General features: G+C 40.0%; 1 protein-coding gene across 2 annotated transcripts in view; it reads left to right on the top strand.

Annotated features, from left to right (window-relative positions):
• Positions 1-14,139, top strand: part of jag1b (jagged canonical Notch ligand 1b) — a 35,701-nt gene that overhangs the window by 13,551 nt on the left and 8,011 nt on the right. Inside the window, exons 5-17 of one of the 2 annotated variants that reach the window (XM_072437485.1) lie at positions 724-784; positions 3,130-3,260; positions 3,348-3,467; positions 5,735-5,848; positions 6,366-6,479; positions 6,561-6,674; positions 7,422-7,468; positions 8,103-8,276; positions 9,626-9,776; positions 11,542-11,706; positions 12,337-12,450; positions 12,548-12,661; positions 12,823-12,936. In XM_072437485.1, coding sequence (XP_072293586.1) covers positions 724-784; positions 3,130-3,260; positions 3,348-3,467; positions 5,735-5,848; positions 6,366-6,479; positions 6,561-6,674; positions 7,422-7,468; positions 8,103-8,276; positions 9,626-9,776; positions 11,542-11,706; positions 12,337-12,450; positions 12,548-12,661; positions 12,823-12,936 — 1,533 coding nt within the window. The remainder of the gene's footprint in view (positions 1-723; positions 785-3,129; positions 3,261-3,347; positions 3,468-5,734; positions 5,849-6,365; positions 6,480-6,560; positions 6,675-7,421; positions 7,469-8,102; positions 8,277-9,625; positions 9,777-11,541; positions 11,707-12,336; positions 12,451-12,547; positions 12,662-12,822; positions 12,937-14,139) is intronic. The other variant, XM_072437486.1, reaches the window with a different exon arrangement.

Raw genomic sequence — 14,139 nt, 5'->3', positions numbered from 1 at the left:
GTGTCCTATATACAAATATCAATATTTACATTATTGTTTTAAATAGAATATAGAAAATACAGTCAAGTAAAATACTATGAAAAGGGCAGAAACTTGCAGTGTGAGTATACAAAGTGATATTAAGGTATTTTTTACCGTTTACTTTAGTGCAATACTAAGCTGAACCTTAACAACTAAATTTACAGGCAGGTTTTAACACATTTCTGGCCAAAAGCTTTAATCTTTTAATCATTTTGTCATCACAATAATGCCCCAAGTGTCACACACACAACAAAGAAAGGTTATAGCAAATATAAAATCATCTATATCAAGTACAATTATAGGTAGATTCACCAATAGTACAGCTAGAAGTAAAATTTCCTCAGAAACATATCTCAAGTAAATGTTACACAGTACCTCTTTGCTAGCCACCTCTAGTTCAGTGTTTTGAAGTCGGCCTTATGAAGAGCCAGAGATTCAGACTGATACACTGTCTGCTGCTTCCTGCCTCTCAATAGCCACTTTGTTCATAAATTTTCTTTTTTTTTTCCCGTGCCACAGGAATTAGACTTTTATTAGACATTGAGCTATGAATCATGGCTTATGGTGAGGCCTTGTTGACAACAGTGTTTATTCCCTGTGGTTGAAATGAAAAAGTTAGGAGTAATTATCATTCACTGCTGCAATTATGAAGTGCTTAAAACAGAGAAGCTAAAATAAAGTCCTGTTTCTTTTCGTTTGTAGCTATCTGTCGACAAGGCTGCAGCACCGAACATGGATCCTGTACAGAGCCGGGCGGCTGCAAGTAAGTGACGAATACATTCATTTTGATCTTAAACTTGTAGCTGTGATATGTACATTTGCTATTCTTTATAACGGTGACACCTGTAGAGCATCAACTTCAGAATTTAAATCAGGAAAGGTTTATTGCCATTGCCTTTGATCAAAATTCACAAACATATGAACTTGCTTTGGTGATTCGGTGCAACATAAAACAGTGAACAATAATAAAACAGCATAAATAAAATCAAAAAGGGCATGCATTTTAATTCACTATAGGACGATGGAAAAAAAAAATAGACTCACTATGTACACAGAATTTACACTTAAATTTACGGATGTAGCGCAGAAAGTGAACAGTGCAGTGAGTGATTGATTAAATCGTAGTTAAAGTGGCAGGTGTTTAGAAGTGTTCATGAATCCAAAGGTGGAAAGAAACTGTTCTTGTGGCGGCAGGTTCTGGCATCCTACTTTTCAGTATTTCTTGGTAAAATGATTGGAAAACATTGTGATTCATGCTAATATCACCTTTCTACGGTCAATATTTCAATAAAATGAATAAGATCTGCAGTCAAGACGTGTTCAGCCACAACTAGAAGCTCATCCTCGATCAAGAATGTATTTTGAGTGATATTTTTTCATAAGTGGCACATACGGTAGGTTGTTCTATCATTGTTTTATGTTGCACCGAATCACCAAAGCAAGTTCCCATGTTTGTGAATTCTGTTCATTGACAATGGCAATAAATGTTTGTATGTTCTTTATTGTAGAGGCATTGACTTGGTTGCTTGGTCCCTATGTCTAACACATGCTCTAATGACGCACATGTTATCAGTTCAATCATGCACAAGATTTGGATGAGTCTTCGAGTGTATTGTTTGTCTAGCTAATGGCTCCCTAATGCTGTTTGTGTGCGCTGGAGGAAAGGCCGGGGCAGATGGGTATCCAGGCTTGTGCATTGTTAGCAGGTTCAGTCGTGGTCCTTAAGTTGAGAGTTGAGTAATAGTCTTCTTAATTCTTTTATCTGGCTGTAAATCAAGCGCAGGGTTGATGAGTTCATTTTGTGCTGCGACTCCTGTTGTTTTTCCCAAGCCTTTGACATCATAAGGTTTCTTGTAAGTGCTTGTGTGGCCACTGGCAGAACACAGAGTTTGACTTTCTTTAGTCTGTGCACAGGTGTGGTTACATTTGGAAATTTTGGTTTTGCTTTGTGTATATGCACTGTGCCAGAAACCTCCTAATGCAAGCTCTGCTACTGGTGCAGTGAGCAATTTCCCATGACAACGATAAGGAATTGTAATATTATTCAACTCAAACTTCTGCTAATGGAGTTTATGTTAATTTACGAATGTCGTAAATTCTCACAGAGGAGGAGCGGTTTGATCCACGTGTCACTGTTGTCAGACAGAATTTCTTTCATACTTCTGCTGAGACGTTGTGCTCCGCAGTTCATAATCTAATGTTGTGCTGCTCAGTAATTTGGCTTTGTAATGACTGTAAATTATTTAGGATGCTGTCGCTGAGAGATCTGCTTCTCATGACAGGATTAGCGCACTTTTAAGAATAGCTGCTTTAATCACAGACTGAGGTTTACTTAACCACGTGTTTATTTTTACAGCCTGTCCGTTTCTCGGGGCTAATCAGTGTGGCGCTTCCCTGGAGGGACACAGGGTTTCCTGCCCCTGCACTCAGCACTGCAGTACTGTAGTGCCACTTCACCACCTTTTAACAGCAAACTTATCAGCAGACTGCACTGCTCTCTTAATTATGGAGGCCTGAAAGAGAAGGGCAGCACTATCAGTGTAATTATGGCTCTGGACATTTTAGTGCCAGAGTGCTCCCTCCTCGGCCTCCAGGCACAGCCTGACTCCTGACTCATGGGAACCACGATGAGCTGCAGTGACTCCAGCTGGACCACTCTGTGCAGAGATGGTGTGACTGCCAAGCCACAAGCATGCCGTTGTTAAAGAGCATACTAATGTTAGCTGTGCTAAAGGTCCCTTTAGAGCAGTGATATTTAGTTTTTAATGCTGTGTTTGAAATGTATAATATTCTTTCTCTCTCCCAAACCATTGTTTTAAAGCTGTTGCTTAAAAACACAGCTACTTCAGATTGATTTGTGGTCCCTTTAGTCCCCTCAGCCCTATTGTGAAAACAAGCTGTTGTTTCTGTAATGTAATGTTGGTTCATTAGGGTCAGATTATTGCTGCATTTTTAGATGGACTAAAGGAATAAACACCAGATAAGAGTGTTTCAGCTCCCACTGGGAAATTGCAGTGGTAGTTTTTGTGTTTGGACTAATATGCCTCACAGCAGCAGAAGACATGTCTCCTTCCTTCTGTGACCTTAACACTGGTGCTTGTGTTGCAGGTGTCTGTACGGATGGCAGGGCCAGTACTGTGACAAGTGCATCCCTCACCCCGGCTGTGTCCATGGCACCTGTGTGGAGCCCTGGCAGTGCCTCTGCGGCACCAACTGGGGCGGTCATCTCTGTGATAAAGGTTAATCCTCTCTTATTTCAGTTGCACTTTTAAAGGAGTGGCATTTGTTGTCTCAAAACAAACTAAACGTGTTGGAAACTTTCCAAGATCTGAACTACTGCGGCACTTACCAGCCCTGTCTGAACGGTGGGACGTGCAGCAACACAGGACCGGACAAGTACCAGTGTACCTGCGCTGAGGGCTACTCCGGAGCCAACTGCGAGAGGGGTAAGTGAAGTCACACAGATAACCTCAACTCCACAAACATACATTTTATTGCTGAACAGACCTGCGTACAACTTTCAGTGATGGTCAAAGAAAGGGTTGTTTTCTTGTTACACGCTCCAGGCTTCGGCAAACAGTAATAATCTGAGTTGGGTTTGTGGAGATTTTAGTACTGATCTTGGCGCAAATCATTGATTGTTTGAGAAACAAGTTTGGGACCATGCGTGGCAGATGACTTGAGATCAAATGATATGATCCATTTGTGTCCTGTTGTGAGCACAGCCTAAAGGTCAGAGGTGAGCGACTGCGTAACGAGAGGAGGCGATAACTCGTCCATAATCTATTTTCACTGTGGCCTGAGTGCCTCCAAATCAGGTAATCCTCCGGTTTGATCTTGAGGCTCCGGTCATCTGTTCACGTCTTAGGTATTTCACAGACAGATGGGTGCGGTGCTGAGGAGATGATGGACTTTTCCTCATTAAATCTCAAACTAGCGGGGTGCTGACAGCTTAACTGCGGGGATGTCAGGAAACGGTGAATTTAGTAACAGGAGGTCCGAAACGAGGAGTGCGTCAGGCTATTGTGGAGTCAGGGGCCCCAGGGCGCAGCTCTGCATCATCTGCCTCTTCTGTACGGACCCCTCAAGGAACTGCATGTTAAAAGTTGCACAGCCAGATTTCTATTTGAGGTTTTACTTGACAAAAACGAATGGTTATTAATACAAAATGAAATAGCACCTATAAGAAGAGGTGGGCAATATATCAATATTTAGATAGTATTGTAAGTTTTGTTTGAAGATATGCATAATTTATATATTGAGTTAATTTATTGGGGGAAAATGCAACAGAAAGAGCTAATATAAAAAGACATGTTGCAAACTTTCAAATAAGGTGATATTTCTGAACTTTTGTAATCAATTTTACAGACAATTAAACCTCTACTAATACAATTAAAGCCATGTTTTAACACATTTCTGTTGGATTGATATAATTGTGTCAACATTGCCCAACCCAACCCTAATAAAGTAATTTGAATGCCTTTTTTTTTTTTTTCAAATATTTCGGAATTCTTCCCAGAAAACTCTCTGCTTGGTTGGTTTTAGCGCCATTCGTTGGAGCGCGGTCGTTTTGTTTACATATACTTAAGCGTCTGTATCTGAGTAACCACCTTCTTGGCTGCACACCTCAGACTTTTCATTATTCATTTAGTAGATCATTGATTTTTGATCTATTTGGGACACGCTCATCCTTAACTCCTCCCGCCACGCTCTCAACTTGAGCTGAAGAACGGCGGCAAGTGAAGAGGGAAGTCATGGTGCATTGGTCAGGTCAACTTAGCATGAAAGCTGATTTCCTGGTGGGGTGGTCTGCTGCGCGGGTCATCAGAGAGAGATGGGGGGAATTTGAGTACGTTTTTGGACGAGGGGGAAGGACGGCTGTGAGGGGGATGGCTGTTGACCCTTGAGTTGGATTTATTGACACTGAGTACTGGAGAGTGGAGGTATTTTGGTCAAGTAGAGTATAAGATGGACAATGGGTCAAGTTAATCTGTGGTTGCAAGAATGGATTTATTTAAATTTATACAGTATAGCCACTGATTCAGGGTTTAAAAACCACTGTAAATTAGACAAATTGGCTTTGGCGTTCTCATTATCACTTAATGCATGTAATTGATTAGAATAGCATTACTAAAATGTCAAACTCAATTACGATACAAAGGATTTGGCTTGATACTCGATACTGATTTTTATACCACAATCATATCAAAAAAACATAAAAACAATAGTCTCGTTTTCAACTCAAAATAATATACGTACTAGTTCTGATAAAGATCAAAATCATTCTAAAACAGTTCAGGTCCAATTTTGTCCAGCCTGCCATTAGTTTTAGTATCAATTAGTATCGTTTTTTTTTGATACAACCCTAGATTGGATAAATAATTGTAATCAAAATTAAGTGATTTCATATTGCATTAGTTTAAACCTAGAGTCTCTGTCGGAGCTTGGGACTTGATTTTTTCTCTTCGTGTTGGTGTTTTAGTATTTTAGGCAACCTTGCACATCGAAGGTTAGTCACTAATAGTTTCATGTTTCAACATGTTTAAGTTAATTATTTTTACAGCTTCAAACGCGGACTATACAGTGCCATTTTCAATCCAACATAATTAATGTTCATAAATTGACTAAATGGGAGGTATTTTTTCCCACAGTTTTGCGTGAGTCAGAGGGGCGTGTTATGGACCTGCTGTTCAAACTGTCTTTCTCGTTGCAGCTGAACATGCCTGTCTCTCAAACCCGTGTTCGAACGGAGGGAGCTGCTCGGAAACCAGTCAGGGCTACGAGTGCCAGTGTGCGCCGGGCTGGAGCGGAGAATCCTGCTCCATCAGTAAGACTACAACCATTAACTCAACCCCAACCTCACTATGATTAGAGCCACTTCAGTAACTTTTATATTGCACATAGGCGTGGGCGATATTGACAAAAATGATTATCTCAATGCCTTTTATTAGTTTAGGTAGGGGTTAATGTTTAAATATCAGACACACGCAAAATGTTTGTATAATGAATTGCAAAAGTGCATAAATATCACCGTATACCCTTATTTACGTTTTTCATTTTCAGTTGTAATCAGCACTTTTTGTGTCATTTAATCAACATTATCATTAGATCGTTTTAGCTCTGTTAGTGAACTTCTTATTATTTTTGGCCATTTTGGATACACCAGATTGTATACATTATTTGTATATATGTTGTGTTATATAATTTATAATACTAGCACTATAAACACATTTATATATTTTTTTTGCTGTGGCATTAAACATCTTTAAATGTGGCATTTCTACATTCTACACTTTTATTTGACTGTAAACAAACTTAATCTCCCAACTTGTATCTCCGTGCAGATGTGGATGAGTGCTCCACTAATCCATGCAACCACGGAGGAACCTGTCAGGATCTGGTGAACGGTTTTAAGTGCCACTGTCCTCCCCAGTGGTCAGGAAAGACGTGTCTGATCGGTGAGCCTAATTTTCCTCCTCTTTTCAAAACTGCAAATGCAAACATTTCTAACTGTTTGCTTTTGTTTGTTTCTCTTATAGATGCCAACGAATGTGAAAGCAAACCTTGTGTCAATGCCAACTCGTGCCGTAACCTGATTGGTGGATACTTTTGTGACTGCATGCCTGGTTGGACGGGGCAGAACTGCGACATCAGTGAGTGGAGAGTTGATATTTCCACCTGCCGTCTCTAGCTTTGTGTGCTTTCTCTGTGGCGTTGAGCTGAATTAAACTTCCTCTTTATTGGCAGTTTATATTCAGCAATTGTGCTCAGAAACCCACAGCTAAATAAAACATTAAAGCAGATGTGGCAATGCACGGCAGGCAGGACATTCTAGTGCCAATCCAGATCGCAATGTTCATCTTTAATCCAATCCAAGCAAACATTTAAACACATTTGTTTTAATATGTTCTTTATCATTGTGAAATAGAATTCTATCTCTCACATGGGCAATTTACAGTTTTATAATGACCCTTACAAGATTTGACCAGTGACTTAGTTGATGTGCTCTGTGAATACTTGCAATTTACATGTTAATGTGTATTTACATGTTTTTATTCCTTCATTTGGCTAAACAATGTTCTCAAAAACATGAAGTTGAATCCTTCTTCAAATGCACAGTGTTGCCTGTCTTGTGTATCGCTATAAACTAGTGCAGGGGCCAAGGCTGTGGAGATTAGAGGCGGTTCAAAACAATCCCACGACTAGTTTCACTTGGCAGCGAACAGGGTTGTGCAACAGCGCTTTGCACCAACTCTCACCCCACATTATCCAACTGTTACTGTCGCATTAAAAAGCATGGGACACATAAAGGCTTGTTTACTAAAAGGCTCTGTATTCAAGCCATTCATTGTTAATCCTCCTATTTGTGTGTGTGTGTGTGTGTGTGTGTGTTTCTGCAGATATAAATGATTGCAAAGACCAGTGCCAGAATGGGGGAACTTGCAAGGTAACTTCTTTTCAAAATGGTCCATCTCTTCCATATTTCACTGCGTGTTTACCAAAGTTCTTGTTTGTCTAAATATTCTTTCAGACGATGCATGAGGTATTTACAGTGTATAAATAGACATTGGAAACTGTAATCGCTGAAATTGACAGAGGAATTGTTGTGGAATTCCTCACTGAAAACAAATCTGGGGGGAGTGGGTTCAGACGGCTTTCGAAGGGAGGGACACACAAGATCCTTGACCACACAAGATTGAATTTCCATAAACATTATTGTCTTGAGTCGGTGCCAGGAAAATGTGTTGAAATAATTGTACAGCTCTGATAATATTGCTCAAAACTTACAGCATGTACGACATATGGTTTCACATGTACATTATTGCCAGTACAGTTCATCAAGTTTAGAGGTCTTATGACATGGTTTTGAGCATTCATAATGTTGTTTTCTCATCAAATTCCTGGAGCTGTGTTTTGTTTCCTCCATACAAGTCGGATTATATTTTAATTTTCCCAATTCCAAAAGCAGTTGATGATTATTTAAAAGTTACATCCAGAAGACGAATATGCAAAAAGCTGAACACTCACTGAATCAATGAAATGTGAATCAAAATGAACACTATTTTCTGTTGCACCTTCAGGACTTGGTTAATGGCTATCGCTGCGTTTGCCCTCCTGGTTTTGCCGGTGAACAATGTGAGCGGGACGTTGACGAGTGCGCGAGTTCTCCGTGTTTGAACGGTGGACGATGTCAAGATGATGTCAATGGATTTCAGTGCCTTTGTTTGGCTGGCTTCTCAGGGAATCTCTGCCAGGTAAATGAGACCACTACAACAATCACGCATACTGTCCTTAGCTAGTGCTATCCAGTATCCCGGTCATTTGGTTGAAGTTTTGTTGGCTATTCCTTCAGATTCCTTGACTTTATATTGGCTATCCGTTTAACATATCAGGAATGAAAGCTGCACTGCATAACTTTGCTATTATGGTGTCGTTTGTCTATTGTATTTTCTTTTAATTTGTTCTTATGTGGATCCCTTTGTGTCCAAAATAAAGTTTAGATTGTTTCTTTTAGCATCTGATGGAGATGTTTTCTCTTTGTCAGAAAATTCTCAGTATGGCATTAAACGTAACACCTGCAATTTAATAAATATAAGTTAAATGCCATACTCAGGAACGTTCCAAACCAAGTAAAACATCTCCACGGAGACAAGAGGGTGAAGGAGTTGCATAGCGTATTTCTCTTGCGCAGTCTTGTACTTCCTTTGACCGCGACCACAATACGGCTGTAGCTGCTGTGGCTTAGTTTTTATTGTATGAAATTGAACAATAAATTAACCTCTGATATTTTACTGGGACTCTCTGACTCGAAGCAGACTGTTTTCGTCCATCCATTAGACCTCTTTGTCCTGTATCTTTGGATCCCTTGTAAAGTTTTCCTGCCCCACCCTGTAAATGTCTGTTGTTCCCCAGTCCTGGTTTTTAAAAAGGGAGTGCTTTGTTGAATCTGCTCCTGGCTCTGCAGCGGGATACATTCTTCTCCGCTGAAGCCTCGAGGTTGAAGACGGCTCCTGTGTCTTCGCCTTATTTTTCCTTCTTCCTCCGAGTGTTGTGCGTGTGCTCTTTCCTGGCACGGCCTGCAGGGAGGATGCTGTGGGTTCTGCTCTGTTTAGTGTAGCAGAAACTATGTCAGCTATCAGGTTCACCACTTTATCTAATAGAAAGATTCCCAGACTTTTCACATGGACAGATACCTACAAAAGAGGAAAGTCTGAATCAGGGGTAAAGTTGTACAAAACATGGGCTAACAGCAGGTCTAAACCAGGAATAAAGTAGGAGGAAATTAGTGAACCCAGACTAAACAAAGAAATACATAATACAAATTAATTTAAACCAGGTCTCAAAACGGCACCAAATAAGGCCTAAAAAGCATGCAAAACCATGTCTAAATAAACAAGGAATAAACTACAACTAAATCAAGACTAAAGCAAAACAAAACCATGGTAATTCCAAACTAAATTAGGCAGAAAGTTGGACTTCCTCTAAACTAAAGAAAGACTTCACTGAAAGTCTCGACATCTGAAGGACTTGAACTCAAGCGTGACCTGTTGCTCAGTTTTTAGACCTTTTGCTAAAATGTCCCCACATTTCTCCGCCCTTTTAGCTGGATATCGATTACTGCTCGCCCAACCCCTGTCAGAACGGGGCTCGCTGCTTCAACCGGGCCACGGACTACTTCTGCTCCTGTCCCGAAGACTACGAGGGCAAGAACTGCTCCCATCTCAAGGACCATTGTAGAACCACCACTTGTAAAGGTACGACTGTTTCCTATCGTTATTACAAGATGCTCCGGATATGTATTACATGTGTTGTAGTTGATGATTCGTATTGGAGGCTTTGTCCAATCACATGCTTGACAAAAATATATCTATTGTCTGTCAGGATGAAGAAACAAAACAATATAACAAAGGCATTATTGTTCAAAAAGTATGCGAAATCCAACTTTCTGAACGCAAAAGTAACATTTTTGTGATATAAACTGCCACATAAAGAGCATTATACATTTAATTGTACTTTTTTGGAGCACCGATTGCTTCTAAAATGTCACGATTATTAGTATCGTGTTCTCATACTGTGACCTGAATAATAACAAAATATCGATTAACCGAATAATCGTCTAATCGTCGCCTAATTGTTTGGTTCAGCTACCTCTTCTTGTTCCAATTGAAAAGGTTTTCAACGGTTGCTACTAAGAAAGAGAAAAGGGCTATTTTTTGTGCAAGCAATACTCGTGGGGAAATAAACGCTTTTTGTGTTTGGCAGTCAAAAGATGGAAATTTGGGTTGTGTTCCTCTAAATCCCAAATGGATAATAGTGCTCAAATTATGCTAGGTTTTGTTTTAAAGTTTCTTGGCCTAGGTGAGCAGTTTTGTGTATTCCTGGTTGAATTCCTCGGCAAAGCTGTTTGAACGACGCTTTCCTAAAGATCTGGCATGGCTTGATCGCTCCGTGTGTGTTCTCAGTAAGGACTTGGTGGGCTCCGTCTTCTTTTCCCCCTCACTGAACGTGCACATTTAGCCGCGCCGACGTGTGTGCATGTGTAATTGAGTGAGCGGACCAACCACTGAGTCAGATACCAGACGGTGAGATTCGCGCTGCTTTTGGCAAGATTCGAGCGATTATAGCGGAGCGTCGTTGTGCGGCGCTCCTAACCCGATCAGACAAGGCGAAAGGAGGGGATTTGTTGCGGAAAGTGAAGCAGATCTTTCTGACTCGACTATGAAAGAATGAAGGCTTATTGCTGTTACAACTATCAATCACTAGTTGCGTTTCCAGCCCATGCCATGTGATACTTGTTGGCGGTTGCCACAAAATGACATAATTTTCTAAAACCTCTCGAGCTGAATGTGTATGATTGCATTGCTAAGTAGAAGACATGGCTTCCTGTCTTTGAAAAATATATTAAGCCCAACTTATCTTTACTAGTATATTTATTTACCACAATGTATTTGACTATTTTGTGCAATTTCAAGCCAGAAGAGCATTATTGACGGTAAATGTCACTTAGAGGGGGAAAATGTATACCTCAATATTATTTTTGAGCATCCATATATAACGATAGTCAGACAATATTATGTCAAGCCAATAGAAATGTGTTAAAACTTGAGTTTTAATAATCAGACAAATGTGGAAAAACCTGTCAAATTAATCACAAAAGTGATTTACTCTATGACACGTTCACAATATTATGTACATGTCCATACACCTCTACTGTGAACTATTACCGTGATTATTTAGGGGCTTTAAAAACGGTGTATTCATTTTTCTTTCTCCAGCGTTTGATCTTACACCTAATCTAGACAAGAATGTACCGTAGTTGTAAACGCAGCCTTTAAGCTTGCAGTGTGTATTCATTGGCCATTGCTTCAACACGTTCTGATGTCAGATGTTTGATGTTAGAACATTAGTTGAAGGCATTAGTGTGCAAATTGTCATGTGAAGTGAAGTGATAAACTCCCTTTATGTGTGTGTGCAAGCTCCCTGCAGTCAGTTGTGTAACTCCATTAACTGTCATTGCAGTGATTGACAGCTGCACCGTTGCCGTGGCGTCCAACAGCACTCCTGGAGGCGAGCGCTACATTTCCTCAAACGTTTGCGGACCTCACGGGCGCTGCAGGAGCCAAGCGGGAGGACAGTTCAGCTGCGAATGCCAAGAAGGGTTCCGAGGGACGTACTGCCATGAAAGTACGTCTTTCTCACAACACACATCAGAATTAGAAACGTTTTACTGCCGTTGTCAATGAACAAAATGCACACGCTAGAGAAATATGGTGCAACAGGAAACTACAAGTAATATTAGTAAGAATGTCAACTGTGATAAAATAGGCAAGAATAAAATAGACTTAAATCCAACATATATACAGTATAATGGACAGAACAACAGTAAAATGACATATACTATTATCAATACTTAGAAACTGTAGTAAAAAGTGTAGGTCAACTTGTGTTTTTTCTTCTAAAACCTTATTTAGCCTTTCACTTTTTTTTTTGCATTATCTGTCTATTGAGAAAAAAAATAATCTATTTCTTCTGAACTTTCCTTTCTAATTAGACATGAAATAAAAAATATTGTGATTTTATTTGGTTCATATGCACACAAAATGTAAGGAGGAAATTGAATTAACTTGTAGATTTATTAATGAACCTATAAAAAACTATGTCCATGTGGTGTCAATGATCTCTCAAAAGATGGTTCCAGTGGATTTAAAAAAAATATTGGTATCAAAAAGTTACCTGCATTTCCATAGACATTGTTCTTAAACCACACAAATGTACGATAAAGCACCACTCATGTTTTCATCTTTCTTCACTCAGACATTAACGACTGTGAGAGCAATCCATGTCACAACGGCGGCACGTGCATCGACAAAGTCAGCGTGTACCAGTGCATCTGCGGAGACGGCTGGGAGGGCACCAACTGTGAGATCAGTAAGTACTTCGTCACGTTAGCGGCGGCCCCTTTGATATTGTTTTTGATGTGGTGAAATCGTAAATCACAACGCTTGTTGGACATCTGCTCTGATAGACATTGACGACTGCAACACCAATCCCTGTCATAACGGAGGGACGTGCCGGGACCTGGTGACGGATTTCTTCTGCGAATGTAAAAATGGCTGGAAGGGAAAGACTTGCCACTCCCGTAAGCCTTTTTCTTTTCTTTTTTAAATAGTCTTGCATCATCTGCCCGTGCACGCTCTTGGTATGCGCTCCGGGGGCTGTTTACAATTATTCAATACATGATTACGCTGCGCCTCTCGTTGTTTGAAAAAGTAACCCTGGATTTCTGAATGGTACCCCCAGGTGAGAGCCAGTGCGATGAAGCCACTTGCAACAACGGAGGCACCTGCCACGACGAGGGCGATACGTTTCAGTGCAAGTGTGCGCCGGGATGGGAGGGGACCACATGTAACATCGGTAAGAAGTCTTAATGTTTGTCTTGATATTTAATATTCACAGCTTACAATTACAACTTGGCTGGGGATCTGCTCAGGCTCCTTAACACAACTGGGTTTTGTGATTAGTCATGAATGGAAAATCGGACTTCCCCACGCTGAGTTCAATAGTGTTTTTCACAGCTTTCAGAGGCAGTGGTGGAAAGGTACAGAAGTAAAATAGTCTTTATCTGTACTTAACTTAATTCATTTTGCAGTTGGTACTTTTTACTTTTACTTGACTGCATTTGAGAGTAGTTATCTGTACTTTATACTCCACCACATGGACTGAAAAGTAGAAAGTACTTTTTATATGGTTTGAGGGGTTATTTTTTGCCCCGGCTTTGGGCAAAAAAAAAATGCATATGTAAAATTCACAAGAAAAATTAAGACATGTATTTGAATTGCTGCTTTTAAGCTTTAACAGTTTTCAAAATCTGTGTGAAATACTTTTACTCTCAAATGTAGAAAACGATTCAGTTGTAGTCATTTAAAAACAATGAATTGCACAGCTGTCTCATTTTCACCCAATCTGCTTTTACAATGTATCAGCACCAGGGACACCTCCTTTTATAGGTTTTGGACAAATGATTAATTGTTTTCCTTCTTGGGTCACGATTGCAAACTGACTCCATGTCTCGGTTGATTTGCTTATTAATTATGCGAATAAATTACTCAGAATGCCTCTCCCGTCAAGTACCCAACTGCATCCATTTAGCCAGACTCTTTGTGGTTTTGTTGGCTTGTCAAATAATGTGCCTTTGTAGTTAAAGGTAAACAGGCCACACACTGTCAGTTATTTTACTATATCTGTTTTTATTCAAGTTATTTCAGGTCCACAAATGTTTTTGATCGCACTGTCAGCGCCCCCCTCCCGCCCCATCTCTGCTCTGAGTGCTGACAGATATCCGCTTTAAATCCCTTATTGCCCTGACAACACACTTCAAAGTCCAGGCGTGTAGATTCTCTCCGAGAAAACCAAACCTAAACCAGCAGTTTCCTCTGACTGACAATATGCTCCACTTATCTTAAAATCTATGTCAAAAGAGGGAATGTCAAGATTATTTCTTTTATCGATAATCGTGATTTAGAGCTGAAACAAGTTAATCAATTATTGAGATAATCATCAAATACAGTAAAGTAGCAATCAAACAGGTCATATGTTGAAAAAAGAGGTTTTATGGAT

This window comes from Eucyclogobius newberryi, unplaced genomic scaffold, assembly GCF_026437365.1.
Source record: "Eucyclogobius newberryi isolate DKJ021-1_F unplaced genomic scaffold, fEucNew1.0.hap1 SCAF_8, whole genome shotgun sequence".
NCBI lineage: Eukaryota > Metazoa > Chordata > Actinopteri > Gobiiformes > Gobiidae > Eucyclogobius > Eucyclogobius newberryi.
The sequence above is the reverse complement of the archived record's forward strand: the minus strand, read 5'-3'. Positions and strand labels throughout refer to the sequence as shown.